Source organism: Mustela nigripes, chromosome 4, assembly GCF_022355385.1.
Source record: "Mustela nigripes isolate SB6536 chromosome 4, MUSNIG.SB6536, whole genome shotgun sequence".
Lineage (NCBI taxonomy): Eukaryota > Metazoa > Chordata > Mammalia > Carnivora > Mustelidae > Mustela > Mustela nigripes.
In genome coordinates this window covers 177,762,276-177,777,454 of record NC_081560.1, presented here as the reverse complement: position 1 = coordinate 177,777,454, position 15,179 = coordinate 177,762,276, and the positions used below count along the sequence as shown (strand labels likewise).

General features: G+C 45.7%; 1 protein-coding gene across 4 annotated transcripts in view; it reads left to right on the top strand.

The window, feature by feature from the left end:
- GFRA1 (GDNF family receptor alpha 1) overlaps positions 1–13,700 on the top strand; it is a 205,153-nt gene extending 191,453 nt beyond the window's left edge. For all 4 annotated transcript variants that reach the window (XM_059398666.1, XM_059398669.1, XM_059398668.1 and 1 more), the window contains 2 exons: positions 10,310–10,363; positions 11,460–13,700. In XM_059398666.1, the coding sequence (XP_059254649.1) occupies positions 10,310–10,363; positions 11,460–11,615 (210 nt within the window). In that variant the 3' untranslated portion in view covers positions 11,616–13,700. The remainder of the gene's footprint in view (positions 1–10,309; positions 10,364–11,459) is intronic.
- The last annotated feature ends 1,479 nt before the right edge of the window (positions 13,701–15,179 follow it).

Genomic DNA, 15,179 nt, shown 5'->3' with positions numbered 1-15,179 from the left:
GCATGGTTAGTGCTTTTGTTTTTAAGAAAAAGAGGGTGGGCTTAAGAATAGGAAATCCTGAAGGATCAGGCTTCTTGCTACGACAGAATCAAACCTTCCTGTGGACTTCAGGGGCGAGTAACTTCGCCTCCTTAACCCTTGGATTCATCCCCTGTGATATGGGAACAATGAGCACTACTGCCTCGGTGGATGGTCATCATTAAACGAATTAAAATTCTCCAGCGTAGTTACTGAGCCTCCAGTTCAGCCGAGCAACTGCTTTTATCATGATTTTATCTTCCTGGTGGGTCTGTGCTCGAGCAGGAGACAGAAGCAGCTTGTACTAAGGGGGCATTTGGTGACCTTTACCCCCAAATTCCTGGGGAACATGAACTTGGGCATCATACAGGGTGTGTGTCCCGCAGAAGGGAGCCAGCCTCAGACTGAAGCTGTTTGTTATGATTACTTACTTACCATGTCTTCCCCCAAACATCTTTTCTTTACCACTTTTGTCAAAAATTAAAAAAAAAAAAATGGAAATAATAGCTTTAGGATGGGGATGGGAAGAACGGTGCTCAGTGCATTCTAGGAAGAGCCATTAGGCCATCCGCACCTGTGGTTTAGAGGGCAGTGAGCTGACCCATCAGAGGGACAGTAATTCAGCAGTTGGACAATTGCTTAACCCAATTGCTGGGTAATAAACATACTTAATAAAAAGGGCTAGGACATCTGCACCATCTTGGCCATAAATACGCTCTCTCGTTCTGGGTAACCTATGAGAATACCTCTCAGCACACTTAGGTCACATACCATAAATAAATCCAATTTCTTGTATTCCCTACTGACCTTTTATCCTCAGGACTTCTAACCAGCTCTGCCTCCCTGAATAACAGCCCCTGCCTTGTGTTTGAGCCGTGGAGCTCGTGCACGGAAGGAAAATGGCCCTGTTCTCTGGTGAGGTTCAACCAAAGGCTCCCCTCCACTGGACCCCTCCTGTTTGAAGCCCTAGAGGAGTCAGGCCATGGACAGAGCTGTCTGGAAGGGAAGCTGCGGATGGTGGGCATGGAGTGGACATCGCAAGAGTTTTCCCCAGAGTGGTCATTGTTGTCTACTTCCTAGGCAGCCGGCGTGGCCCCGGCTTCTTACTGCCTCCAAGAAGGTGGGCACCTTCTTGGCTGTCTGCAGGATAACCAGAACTACTTCCAGGGGTTGGTCCGGGGGTGATGGGAGATCGTGCACACCATGTCCGGCACAGAGTCCGCTGGCATGGGTTTGGGCGTCGAGGGGACTGAGGTCAAACAGATGCATCTCAGTGCGGCCACTCGAGCTGCAGAGACCCGGCAAAGGGCCCGCCTCTCTGAGCCCATGTTTCCCGATCTGTGCTAGGGGAGAGCTCTGCTCAGGAAGTCCTGGAGCGGTGGGGAGTGTTCAGGGAGGCGCCCATGGGGTCAGTTATAGGAGGGGACTGTCGTGAACGGGAGCTGGTCACAGTTCTTGCGGTGAGTCTGCTCAGTTTCCCTCAGTTATCTGTGTTTTCTCCGTCTACTAAAAGCATGCTTTTCTTTAAAGTTTTTTAAGGTTGGTTTTTCACCTGGTTTTTCACAGCACACAGGGTGCTCCCTTTTCTGAAGAGGAGGTGAACAAAAGCCCAGGGTCGAGTACGTCGGCAGACCACAGCATTTTATATGAACCCTTAGTTACCACCATAAGTCACGGAACCATTACGGGGCCGCACTCAGCTGCACGTAAATGCACGGGAGAATGAGAGACTTAATAAATATTATCTGATGGCGGTGAGGATGCGTGTCTGACGAGACAGGCTTCATGCACTTCTCATCAGAAACCACAATGAATCTTTTCTGTTGCTCTCGCGCATTTGCATTTCCGACTGCACATTTGAGAAAACGAATGTTTCATTTTGGGGCCATCCCCTGAGCCGCCTTTCGACCCTACTCACTGAATGTTTGCTCTGCAAAACACCCCCTGGGCCCCACGCCCAAATGTCTTTCACACACTGTTTGGTATAATCTCACTGTTAATAGGGCATCATTTTCTAAAACACAGGTCATAATTGGTTCTTGTCTGGATACATTACAAATCAAACAAGTTAACCATGAAGGAAAACACAGTTCTCTGGTGTAGTTTGCAGCCTGTGTTTGCTCCAGCTTAGGGAAAAGGGACACAGCTGCAGGACGGTCCCGGGAAGTCTGGCAGGGAGAGAGGCCAGCCCGAGTGCCGTGTTAGGGCTTCCTGCTGGAGACAGTGTCGGCACCATCGTGCCATTAGTGTTGAATTACAAGTGCGGAGCTGTAGGCATCCTTTTTATGGCGTGCTGGAGACTGATGACCAAGCCCGGGGGACTGCTTAGCTAATGGAGGACTGTTGATATATCTTACTGGACTGTATCTCTTTCAGTGCATTCATTTTTAAATCCAAGGAATCACAGAAGATCGTGAGCCCATTCTAGTCAATATTGTGTTCACCAGCCAAATTAGCTTGAGCTTTTGCATTTCTCCAGTCCCTGCCCTGGCCCAAGAATACCAGCCTAGAGAACACAGAGAGGCCAGGCAAGCCTCCACATCACCCTGAGGTCTGAGGGACTTTCCCCTTTACCTTTGATTCTCAGAACAACTCTGGGAGGTAAGAAGGAGGGCGGGGCTTATTATCATTAAAACTGACGGTTGAAGAGCCAAGAACAGGACTTTCCTAGCCTGTGTTCCATTTATCATCTTTTATCAATCAAGCTGGTACCAGGAATAAGTTCTAAACCATAGTAGAAGCTTTCATAATGGACCCTCATGTAAGCAACTTATCACAGAAGACAGCCTCTCCGTTCTCTTGTAAATATCTAATGCCCAAGGCCGACTGCATGCCCCAAGCTTGTGCCTCTGTTCTCCTGTTCACCTCTGCCCTTGGTCTCTCCAGTTGAGAGACAGGGTTAAAAGGGTCAGGCACGTTTGTTCTCAAACCTTTTTTATGCTCTTATGGTTGGTGTTTTGCTTGCAAATTTAAATCAGTATTATATGAAGGATTGAAATAAAAGCACAAAAGAAAGCATAGTTGTTTCAATGAAAACTAAGTTGAACACATTGAGAAAGCTAAATTCCTTTAGAAAATGTCTTTGGATCAGGTGTGGGTGGGGCAAAATCATAAAAGACTGAGAAAAATGATAAAATGGTAAAAAAAAAAAAAATCTGCTCTGAGATTCCTCTGTAGGTATCAAACAAAGTGTCTCCTGTTTTAAAGAAAGTAAACCTGGAAATTATAGACCATGAACTAATTATAGAGGTAGATTCTGCAGAACATAAGCCAGGGAACTCCAATCAGGAAACTCTTCTTTTAAAAAACTTTTTTTTAAAGATTTATGTGTCAAATTATTTGAGAGAGAGAGTGCTTATGAGCAGGAAGGACAAAGGAGAGAGGGAGAGAGACTCTCAAGCAGATTCCTTGCTGAGTGTGGAGCCCGACACAGGGCTCAGTGTCAGGACCCTGAGATCATAACCTGAGCCGACGTCAGACACCGAACCGACTGACCCACACAGGTGCCTGAAAACACTTTTTTAAAGAAGGTGGCCTTGGTCCTGTCTCCCCAAATCAATAAATGCCTGATGTTCAGATTTGACATAAGAATATTTGATTTGACACATACAATGAACTATTATTATTCAGCCTTAATAAACAAGGAATCCTGTCGTATGCAACAATAGGGGTAAATCTGAAGGATGTTATACTTAGTGAAATAAGCAGCCACAGAAGGACAAATACTGCATGATTCTACGTACATCAGATATCTAATATCCTCCAACTCATAGAAGCTAAGAATGGGATTGTGGTTGCCAGAGGCTGGGGGAGGGGAAACAGGAAGTGGTTGTTCAGCGGGTGTAGAGTTTCAGTGATGCAAGATGGGCAGCATTGGGCCTATATAGTCAGCAAGACTGTATTGTGTACTTAAAATTTCGTTACGAGCAGATCTCACATTCAGTGTTATTTCACGCTTTAGTTTAAAAAAAGAAAAGCAACTTTGAAATAAAAATTTGAGACAAACGTGTCATTTTTGAGTACTTTAATGATTTTGCCCTTTAACTTCATTTCTCAAGTGACAGATACTCTGCGGGTGCCGTCCCCAGACCAGACAGGTGAGAGGGTTTCTGCTCTAGGCTTGGCCCTAAGCTCAAGTGCACAGTTAAACTTGGGATACTCCGTGGGTGCCGGGAATCCAAGACCTCCGTGGGTGTGACTCAAGAACAGGAATCCACCTCTCTTTTAAGGCTATGACACTCCCGCCCCCCGTAATCTGGCCTCAGTTCAGTTCACTTCACTGACTTTGGAGGCCTTGTCTAAACAGCTCAACCAGGATCGGAGCCTGCACTTTTTTTCTGGGGAAGGCCTGACTCCAGGCCTCCAAGCCTTTCCCTGCCCCCGTCTTACAACCAGGCTCAACCTGCCCAGAGCATACCAGACTAAGGAAACTTGGCACCCAGGGGGCCTTCCCAAACCCATGCTGAGGGAAATATCTTTATAAGGCCTTCTTAGAGCTTCGTGTAATGGAAGTCTTCTGGCTGAAGTTCAGTTCCGACATGGTGTCTTGCCGAGAGAGTAGAAAAGCAGCCCCTTTCCCGGAAGGACACTCGCCCCATCTCACGCTTGCCGTCCCCATAGCCCCTCGGCCTCTCCCCAATCTATGCCAGCGTCCGGGGGGCTGGCAGAGAGCAGCCTGGCAGAAATGGACCCCTTCCCTGCTGAGCACGGGTGCAAGAAGACAAACATTCAAGCCCAGGGGCTCAGAACAAGGCTTATTTATGTGTCCACTTGTCTTACACAGCTGACTTTACTGCACATTATTCAGACCAGTGGTTGCAAGTGGTTGTTAACAAGTTTGTAGGAAAAGCAGATCCGTAGGAAGGTGAGTTTCAAAACAGACTGTGGCAGGGACTTTAGAAAGACCAGCCAGCGGCTTGTGACCAGACCAGTGGTAAAATCTCCCAGGGTCGCCCACATCCAGCAGGCAAAATCCAAAAAGCTGAAAAGAGCATAACACAACAGAGCCCTGGACAGACCACAGCTCGGATTCATGAGGCAGTTGTTTTGTCTTTTTTTTGTGTAGAAATTAATTTGGACGAATATGTTTCAAGGTCACAATAGAATTGCTGTGCAGTGAGTACTGCCCATGAAAGTCTGTAGTCAGGGGAGTCTGCCTTTCTAAAATGCAATGTAAAAGTGCAGGTTCCTCTGCTCAGGGAACCTTCCTTCCTGTGTCTTGTCCTGCCCGAAAATGTAAGATGTGTAGATTGAAGCTGGGGAAGGGCTGTTTCAGGAAGAACTCCTGCAGCAGTTTCCCCTCACAAAGGTCCAATTTGTGCTGCAGAAGAGACCCGTACGCTCATAAACTAGGTATTGACAAGCGTGATAGATGCAGCTCGGTACTTAGTGAGTGCTGGAGAGCGAAGTTGATTGCATTTTACAGTCTGTGTATTTCTCTGTTTATTGCTTGTATTCTGTCATTAAGCAAACAGGTTCCTAATATAGCAAATCTCTCTAATCAGTAAAGCAAGGGAGAAAAGATCCAGAAGCATCATTAATTATGACCATTTGGCTGCAGCCTGGACAGTCTGTTGCTATTGGATTGGGTAACTTCCTCTGGTTTTATTTTCTGGAGATAGAGCAGAAACGGGCTGCCCTTATGCATGGAGCAGAGTGGAGAAATGGTCCTTGCCCTGCTCGCTGACCGCTGCCTGAAAGCCCAAGATGAAGCCCCGACTTCTCTGCAGAAACTGAGTCCTGGGGCAGCAAAAGCCAGGATCCTGCTGTGGGCAGAGCTCCTGTGTCTGTGTGCTGGCCTGGGGCAGGGGGAGGGCACTGGATGGAGGCCTCCCGGCGAGGGGTGTGTCTGTGTCTTCTGAACAGGAAGCCTCCTGGAACCAGGGCTGACTTTCCAAATGCTAATCACTGGGGTAAAAAGCAGGAGTCTCATCAGTCTGACTCCAGGTAACAGAGGTTAACAGCATCTAATGCATTTATTAACCCTCTGGTGCCAGGGACTGGCAAGGTCTGGCCCTACAATTATAATGCGGTGGAAATTCTATTACCCGACGTGCCTGGACTAGCAGATCACCTCCAGGGACAGTTTTACAACACTGTTGGAGGGACAGGTCTTAGGAGGGGCCTGAATACAAGTTCTCCAGTTTTCCAAAATGACAGCAAGGCTGCTCGGCTGGAAACGGGCTCACCAGTCCCTTTCATCTCCTCATCCTCGAGTTGAAAGCCTTGTGGTCCCGTGGTTTGCTGGTGACGTTTCCCCTCTGTTCAGAGTCAGGTGGTTTCCCCAGTAACCACAGGACTATGAATTAGCCGCTACGAAACCCTCTTTCCTCAAAGAGATTAAAGGATTCATTTTTCAACACGTCATTCCAGTGGTTAAAATGGACTTTTGGAGAACGAAATGCACTGTCTTCGTTATCTTCTTTATTCTTCTCTCTCTCTCATTCTCTCCTTTTTGTTTTTTTGTTTTTTTTGTTTGTTTGTTTTAGGAGAGGTCCTATTTTAAAGCCACACTGTAAGGTTTGGTGTCTAGATAGGTCCGGGCTGGCCATGCTCTGTGCTGGGTCCCTGTGACCTCCGTTAATGAGCCAGACTGCTGGGCCCACGGACAGGACCTTGAGCTGGCTCCCCCATTGCTCCACGCTTTGTCTTCTGGGGCGAGAGCTCAGCAGGGAGAAGCACACTTCTAGTTTCTTACAAGGTCTCAGAAGTTGTTTTAACTATTTTTTTTTAACTTTCCTGGGACCATCCCCATTTTTAATCACCTGTGAGATGATGTTTCAAGCGTGTAAGTGCACTTCGCAGTAGTCAAAGGCGGGGCCCCCTTGTAATTCTGTTTGCATCTATCCTACCTGATTAACAAGACAGTGATAGCTTGATGATGTGGCCGAAAATGCTCGGGATAAAAGCCCTTCAGATGTGGAAATAACAGGTTGCTCAGGCTTCTAAGATGAGCTCTAAGAGCCAGATTTCCTTAGTGGACTCTGAATCTGCATAGGATGTTTCTGACCCTCAGCGTTACCGAAGGGATTCCAACTGCATACAAGACTCACAAGCATGCGACCTAAACTCCCAAGCTCTGCCCCTCCGTGTGCAGCTGACAAACCTGTAGAGGCCCTAGACGCCCAGTGTGGCCGCGCGCCTCCTGTACGCAGTGCTAGCCAGTCTCAGCAACAGACCCACGGTCCTCGTCTCCTCATACGCACTGCAGGTTTGCTGTGGGGAAATCTCCTGTCTGTCCAGTCCTGTGATTCTGTTACCCAGAAGCCAGCTGCTGTTCCCATAACTGGTAACATTTGCCCGTCACCTTCTCATCAGACTGCCAGACCTCACCGTGGTCCTTGCAGAGTTCAGGTAGAATTCCAGGGCTTTCCACTCTGCCTCCATGTACTGGGAGTTTCTACCCATGCCTTGCATTGGAACGCTGCATTAACACACTGTGTAAGCAGGGCATTTAAAGGCCAGTGTGCATGCAAAGCTGAGCCTCTAGAGTGCTAAGGGCTTTGGTGGTTTGGGAAGGTGCTTAACAGGAGAGGAAGCATTTTCTCAGAGCCTCTGTAGGGCCCTGGTGCACATTATTACCTTTGCTCTCTGCAGGTTATCCAGTTATGCCAACAAGAATGGTCCTCCAGGTGAGACGAGCTTAGAGATGCTGCCTCTAGTTTTAGTGAAGCCGATGGGGCTACAGTGAGACAAGACCTGGGGTTGACCATTTCCTGTAGTTAGATACCAAGATGCCTGCCTTGCGGGGTAAAGAGCTCAGAGACGTCCCAGACCTGGAGCTGGTTTAAATGTATTTTCCTGGGTTATGGAGCTCTTTCCGGATGGAAAGCGAGAGCCTGCATGCCTGTAAAGCACTAAACAGTGTGAACCCTCGGTGACCAGTGAGGGTCAGAAATCTACCTCTGCAGATCTAGAGTGCACTTCAGACAATCTGTCAAGACAGGAGACTTCTTATCCATTGGTAGATGGATAATTGGTAGATTTATAATTTATAATTATTTAATATTGATGGGTATTAAACAAGTATTCAGCACATTCCTAAAGTGACTGAGTATAGCTGGTGAATATTCTCAGATTGTGTACTTAGTGAGTAAAAACCTACATACTGGTGCTATCATACAGAACAAAGTAGGAAAGGAGGCCTCCCCGACCCTTAGAACTCAGAGGCCTGTGGTTTACAACACGGAGGCATAGTTTAGCTGTGATCACAAGCACAGAAACAACTTGAAGGCATAATGTTTCTCAGACTAGAAGTCTGGCTGCTTTCTCTGCACATTTTAGTGAGCTTCTTCGTTGCGCAAAGGCCCACAGCAAGGGTTTGTGTCTTTTTTGTAGATTATGGCCTAGCAAAGGAAAAAGAGAATGGGATGTTTTAAGGCCGTTTTGGTATCTGGGCACAATTCCAATCTTGAACAGAAATAAAACATGTAAAGTTCTGTACATTATTCTCTGCAGGTAACAATGCAAGGGACCAGATTTGCTAGTACCCTAGATTAAAAGGAGGCTTTTGGGAAAAGACTCCTCTTCCCATTCCTCCTTTGATCCTCTTACACATAACATTTTGTGACCTTTGAACAGCCTGAGGATGCTTCACATTGTCTTACTCTCGATGCCTTTTTAAAGGTTTCTATTTCATATTCACAGTTGGCATATGCAAATATAGGTAAAGATTATGATGCCTCCCAAGTAGCGTTATGGTCAATAAATTACTCCTTGGGTGAACATGCCATCTGCAGCCTAGCGTGTCTCCAATGAGTTCCAGAAGTCTTCCTGCGACCGGCAGCCGTTCACATGGAGCCAGGTGCCCAGACACTCCTTAGGGTGTGCTGCTTGACCAGCATCATCCTGTTGGCACAAAGACATCTGTCTTTGGTGCCAACAGACTCCTGTTTTGGGAGAAAGGGTGGGGCGGGGGGCTCTTCATGTAGATTTGGGGGCAGGTAGAGCATGAAGAACCAAGCGTGCCAAGATTGCCTGGGAGAAATACTGTAATGGAGGAAAGAGCACATTTTCCTTTCAAGAGTTTTAGAGACCTGGTCTATATCCTGACTCTACCAGTAAATTGCACAGTAAATATGTGACCTTGGAGAAGTCACTCAACTTCACTGCACTCTGTTTTCCTTTACAAAACAAAAGGACAATATTGGGTCAGCAGTTCTTACTATAATTGTCTGAGTGATGGAAACTCTTCTTTAACTCTGGTAGAAGCTCAGTGGGGACTAGTTCTGGTGTGAGGAGTTGGGGAGCTCACAACCTTCACAGCTCAGCCCCCTGCCACAGCCCTGGAAGCAATTTTATCATTACCGGGTCAGGACCCATAATACCCTGCACAGCTCCTCCAGGGGGATCCGTCTGTTAGAGTCCCTGCCCTGTGTCCAAACTCTCAAGCCATGAGTGGTTTACTCAACTAGAGGTCAGCCCCATGAGCCCAGTGACACATCCTTTGGCTCCGACCACCTGATGCCCAGCAATGCCCAACAAGCTCCGTGCTTGTTGACGGACGCAAAAATAAAACAAATGATCAAACGAGCTTCGGGAAGACCTATCTCTATATGACTAACAAACACCGATTTTTATTGTGACATTTTTACCTCAAAGGCACATCCCCAGAATGAACATTCATAGGTATAAATGAGTTCTGAATGTGAATGACTTCAAAGCTTTGTCTTGGGGTGCCTGGTTGGCTCTATCAGTTAAGCGTCTGACTCTTGATTTTAGCTCAGGTCATGATTTCAAGGTCATGAGATCAAGTGCCATGTTGGGTTCTGTGCTGGGCATGGATCTTACTTAAAATCCTCTTTCTCCCTCTGCCTCTGTCCCTAGCCCATGCTCTCAAGCCTCTCTCCTCCCATCTCTAAAAAAACAAAAGCAAAAACAAAACTTTGTTTTTAGTAACCTAGTCTTGTGTGGCCCCTGCTAGCCACCAGCCACAGAGAGCTACTGAGCCTTTGAAATGGGGCAGGTCTGAAATAAGATGTGCAGTGTCAAACACACCAGATTTTGAAGACTTAGTATGAAAAAAAAAAGTAAATTATTTAATAACTTTTTATATTGATTACATGTTGAAAAGATAATATATTGGGTTAAATAAAATGTCATCACAATTATCTTTACCTTTAGCTCTTATGTGGTTACTAGAAAATTTGAGATTATATATGGGCTCATAATTGTGGCTCACGTATTTCTACCAGTGGCCCTGTCCTAGACAACTGATTAGTGGATCATCGGTAACCATTATTCCTTACGAAATGTGAGTGACTTTATGTGTGTATGTGTTTATCTTTCCCAGGCCCAGAAGCTGAAATCCAATATGTCGGGCAGTACACACCTCTGTCTTTCTGATGTAAGTTATGTTTCTCTCTGGGTCTCCCTGCATTTCTAGACATAGAACAGTGGGTCCGTGGTAAAGATGGAAAGGTTCAAGGACGATGAGGTCAGGTCTAGGAAAAAGATCTAAAGCACCCTCCATGTCCCTCTGCCCTTTGAGCCAAGCGAGAGGTCTTTGGATCCCAGGGCACAAAGTTCCAACTACATACGGGACCCAGGATCCTCATCCCGAGCTAGAGTCAGCACAAATACCATTGTTTCAATGCCAGAGACTGTGTGACCACAGTCTTGTAGAATCAGCCCTCACAGAGAAGACACTCAGAAACTCTCACTCCTTCCCAGAGGTAGCTAGGGCAGACCACATTCCTTTTCCCATTGTACAGAGGAGATGAATGATGCTGCAGGTGCCAGTCGTTGCGGTGGGATGCGGCATTATGGGACTGAGTGGATGCTGTGGTGGGGACAGAGGCATCCATCTTAGGGAAGGAGAGCTGTGCCCACTGGGAGTCCGAAAGCCAGGGTTCTGGTGTGGGGTGTCCCAATGATGTGAGGGGCAGGCGCCTTCATCTAGAAAATCTGGGGTTGAAAGGGCAAATGGAGAGAAAAGTTGTAGACAGCCCTGCCTATCTCAGTGTGATTTGTGGCCCATCTCCATGTGAACTGACACTTGCCTGTACCAGTTTTCTGAGATGATTTTTCCTGCCCTTCCTCCGGGAGGGGGAGGGACAGCAAGCTTCCTCCTCAGTCAGTACCAGGAGAAGCTACCAGGAGAAGTTCCCCTAGCTACGGGGAGATCCAGAAGGTAGGAGTGAAGGAAGACACAAAGCTGTCCCACAAATGGCTTTCAGTAAAAGCCACAGTGGAGGAGCAAGTAGCAAGCATTGGCCAGTTTATCATAAACTCTGTAAGTCTGTATATCCAGTTCTCAACCAGATTCATGATTCTTTTCTGTCAGGGAATTGAAGTTTCCATGGTCTTATCTTAGGTCAGCTTGGGTGAGTGCTACAGCTAGTTGGGAGTTGGAGGTGGGAGAGAGAAAGAGTGTGGCTAAGATATACTGGGATGGGGGGAATACATGCAGTGGGTGACAATGAAAATATTCTCTCTTACAGCGTGATTACGAAAAGAATGGTCTCGCTGGTCCTTCCAGCCACATAACCACAAAATCAATGGCTGCTCCTCCACGCTGCAATCTGAGCCCACTGCTGGTTCTGGTGGTCACCACCCTGTCCACCTTATTATCTTTGTCTTTGGCAGAAACATCGTAGCTGCATTTGAACAACAATATGGACATGTAAAAAGACAAAAAAACAAGCTGTTTCCTGTCCTCTTGTGTATCTGAAATTCCAGTTTTAGGAGCCCAGTTGAGATACTGAGAAAACAGTTTCATCCAACTGGAACTTTATCTTTTGTTTCTTCTTCTTTTTTTTTTTTTTTTGTTTTTGTTGTTTTTTTGTTTTTTGTTTTTAAGAAATCTTCTTGTGATCCTTAGGGCTTCTGCGGGCTACCCAATACAGTGCTACATTCCATACTGAAAAGGCCTTGGGGCCTGCTGTGTTGTCGAGGGGCAGTGCGTGAATTTGGCTATAAAACCAACGGGGCCCATGTTCGACGTGATGATGATGATGATGGGGATGATTTTAACAATTTAATTCTGACCTTTCCTAGCAAGAGAAGGACTTAGTATTTCTAAAAAATCTTCCATATCTCCTATAATGGCTTTGGTTTCTGATGACATCACTTTAGCCTACCATGGGTGGATGCAAGCTTACTTTGTCACAAAGCAAAGATTCTTATCCAGAGGATCTTGATGGACTTCGTGCAAACAAGCTTGCGCCAGTGTTCCCCTTTCTATATGTACTGGCATTTTCCACACTGTTTGTGTACTGTGAAGAGTTTTATGCTCTCCTACCAAACAAAAGACACCTGTCTCATCCAGATGTAGTGTCTGTCTTCTAGTCAGAATAGAGGGGCGAGTGTGAGTGAAACTTCACAGTACCTTGATCACTGAAAGACCTAAGCCTTACCTGAGGGAGAAGCCCTTTCACTAACAAGAGTCAAATATAGCTGACATGTCATTCTAATACTCTTTACATGTATGAGGTTATATGTAGAAAAAAATTTTACTACTAAATGATTTCAACTATTGGCTTTCTATATTTTGAAAGTAATGATATTGTCTTCATTTTTTTACTGATGATTTAATACAAAATACATGGAGCTCGTTTTCCTCTCCTAAATAGTGTTAGCTCCAATATTAACTTCACGAAGACAGCTTTTCAGAAGCAGACCCTGAGGAGCCTCGTGCTTTAGCAGAAAGCTCTGCATCACGTAACTGTGGACAGGCAGGAGGAAACAGAGCAGCCAAGTGTTGTCTTTTGTCATTTCTCGAAACACAAGCTTGCATACCTGTGAGGAAACTGGCGGCCCCTTGTAGATGCGCTGCAGCGGCCGACGGCATGCGTGCCGGTTGACATAATCCAGGACCTCAGCTTCCATGTTACTTGACACAGGCCGGTTTGACTGGGCTGGGGGACAGGAACGTGCCACCCTCTCTTCTGAAGCTGATCCATGCCGGGGTACGCAGTTGTTTTCCTAAGGGTTGTACTCAGCGGTGATGACCTGCCCACTGTTTAGAGGGATTTCGTCCGAAGGTCATCAGGAATCAACTCGCGTCTTGTTATGCGTCCTCCATGACAGACGGGGACTGACCATGTAGAAAGAAAGGCTTGTGGATCAAGAAGACCAACAATAGGTGCGTAGAGATGAGTTGGTGGCCGGCAAAAGATATGCGGACCAGAACAGAACTCTGGAAACAAGGCGTGTGGCTTGTTCTCCGCACATCACTTCCATCATTCTCCATCCTTAAACGAGTAGACCTTGAAGTGCGCTTTTGAAGTCTGGTTGATGGGGACATTCAGAATCTACAGCGATCGAGCGCTAGGAGCCATGCTTCTCCAACACTGAATAGATAAGAGGAGTATCCACCCAACTGGAGTGCTGGGAGCATTATTTCTCCCCACATCAGTAGAGGGGCTGGAGGAGGAACCCGAGGTGCACAGTTCATACTGATCCCCTTTGCCCGCTGATGTTTGCCTTGTAAGAATTAATCAAATCACTGGGGTGGGAAATCTATTCAATCCAAGATAAAGGCATAGTCTTTTAGCTCTGTTGGTGTTTGAAGTACATTTATATCCAAATGTTAATAAACATAATGTATAATACTAAGTTCCGTGTTTTTTCAGTTCACAATGTTTCCAAGGAAAATTCATCAAACAGATTTGATTAGTGAAAGGTTTCATGAAGACTCTTTCTTTGAATAAACAACGTTAAATGTGTCGGAACATTTGGAATTCCGGTCCTCTATGAAAGCCTATCTCTTACAGAGCATATTTTGTTTTAATTAAGGTATCTCTGTGTATCTACACTAGACTAATTGCATATGGGTCTGATTCTATGTGATCTACTGTAGAAAGCTATTGATTCCTTCTGCAGTAAGCAGCGTTGTAATTAGCTTCAGATGACCGGAGAGGAAATAGGACTTATCAGAGCTAACAAGGGCGGCCTTCAGTGACGAACACGGGGATGTGCAACCCATAAATTAAATTTGGGAAAGCCTCATCGATCACCAACAAAGATCTCATTTTTCTTCTCAGAAAGAAGCATATTAGAGTTACCAAATTCTAAATTTGAAAATAAATTGCTGATGAAATAAACAGGGGGAAAGGTTGTTCGATGACAACACATTAGAGAGATTCTTACAAATTCATGCCAAGCGGGTGTTTCTGCCATTCAGCGTGATTCCCAGTTTAACACAGTGGACCCGAAACACCATCATCGCTTGCCATGGGACTAAAGCAGGCAAGTGACTTAAATCTTTGACTTCCTTGTGCAACAATACTGACATTAAAAAGCATTACTTCCTGTCCCTCAGGCCCTGCATTTGGGGTATCAGCAGACGTAAGGGCATCTTTCTGCAGAAAGCGTCTCATTGTAGCTGATTTTGACAACACAGAAACAGTAGGTCCTAGTAGGTCTTAGGTCCATGTAGACTATGGTCAAGACTTGACCATAGGTCAAGTCTAGCCATGCCCTGCTGCTTATTGAGAGAATGAAAAAAAAGGGCACTACTGCCAAACTGATTGGAAGCACATTCATTCCAAGTTGGTGTTGAGTATCTTTAACCAATATCTGTTTGAATATCTTTTGAATAGAGCACATGAAGGAAGAAGTGCACAATACAGAGAAGGATTCAGAATGCCCCTTCCATGTTTATTTTCCCATATCAGAGTTAAGAGTTACACAGATTATTTTTATTAAGTATAGTGAACTGTATCCAGACTCTAAGAGGAGTGTGGTTTTCATTAAAAAAATATGTATTTAATAATTCTTTATCTTAAAGTAAAAAATGTCTTGGAAGCAATCTTCGAGTTAATCGAATATGGGACAGGGTTTCTCCAGAGCTGCTGTGGCCTTGAATTTGGTCTCTGTGAAGACTGCTGGTATCGTCCATACGCTCCGAGGATGGGTCCTCTCCAATGGCATCCTGTCGCCCATTTGTCCCTTTGTCCTCCATCTAAAGTTGACACTCCCAAACACTCCATCTGCTGAACTGGAAAAGGAGGAGAGGGGAAGCATTTCTGAGTCAGTGTTAAGTGCTTATTGGGAAACGAGATGTAAAAGCAGTGGGAGTTGGTATAATTAGCAAATTCTTTTCTTAGAACGAGCAAAAATGTTTTTCTGTTGTTACTATTTACAAAACAGTGGCCTTGGAGGAGCTATTGTTTAGAAAATAAGTTTTCATTCATTAAGTCCGACATGCGTGACTTATT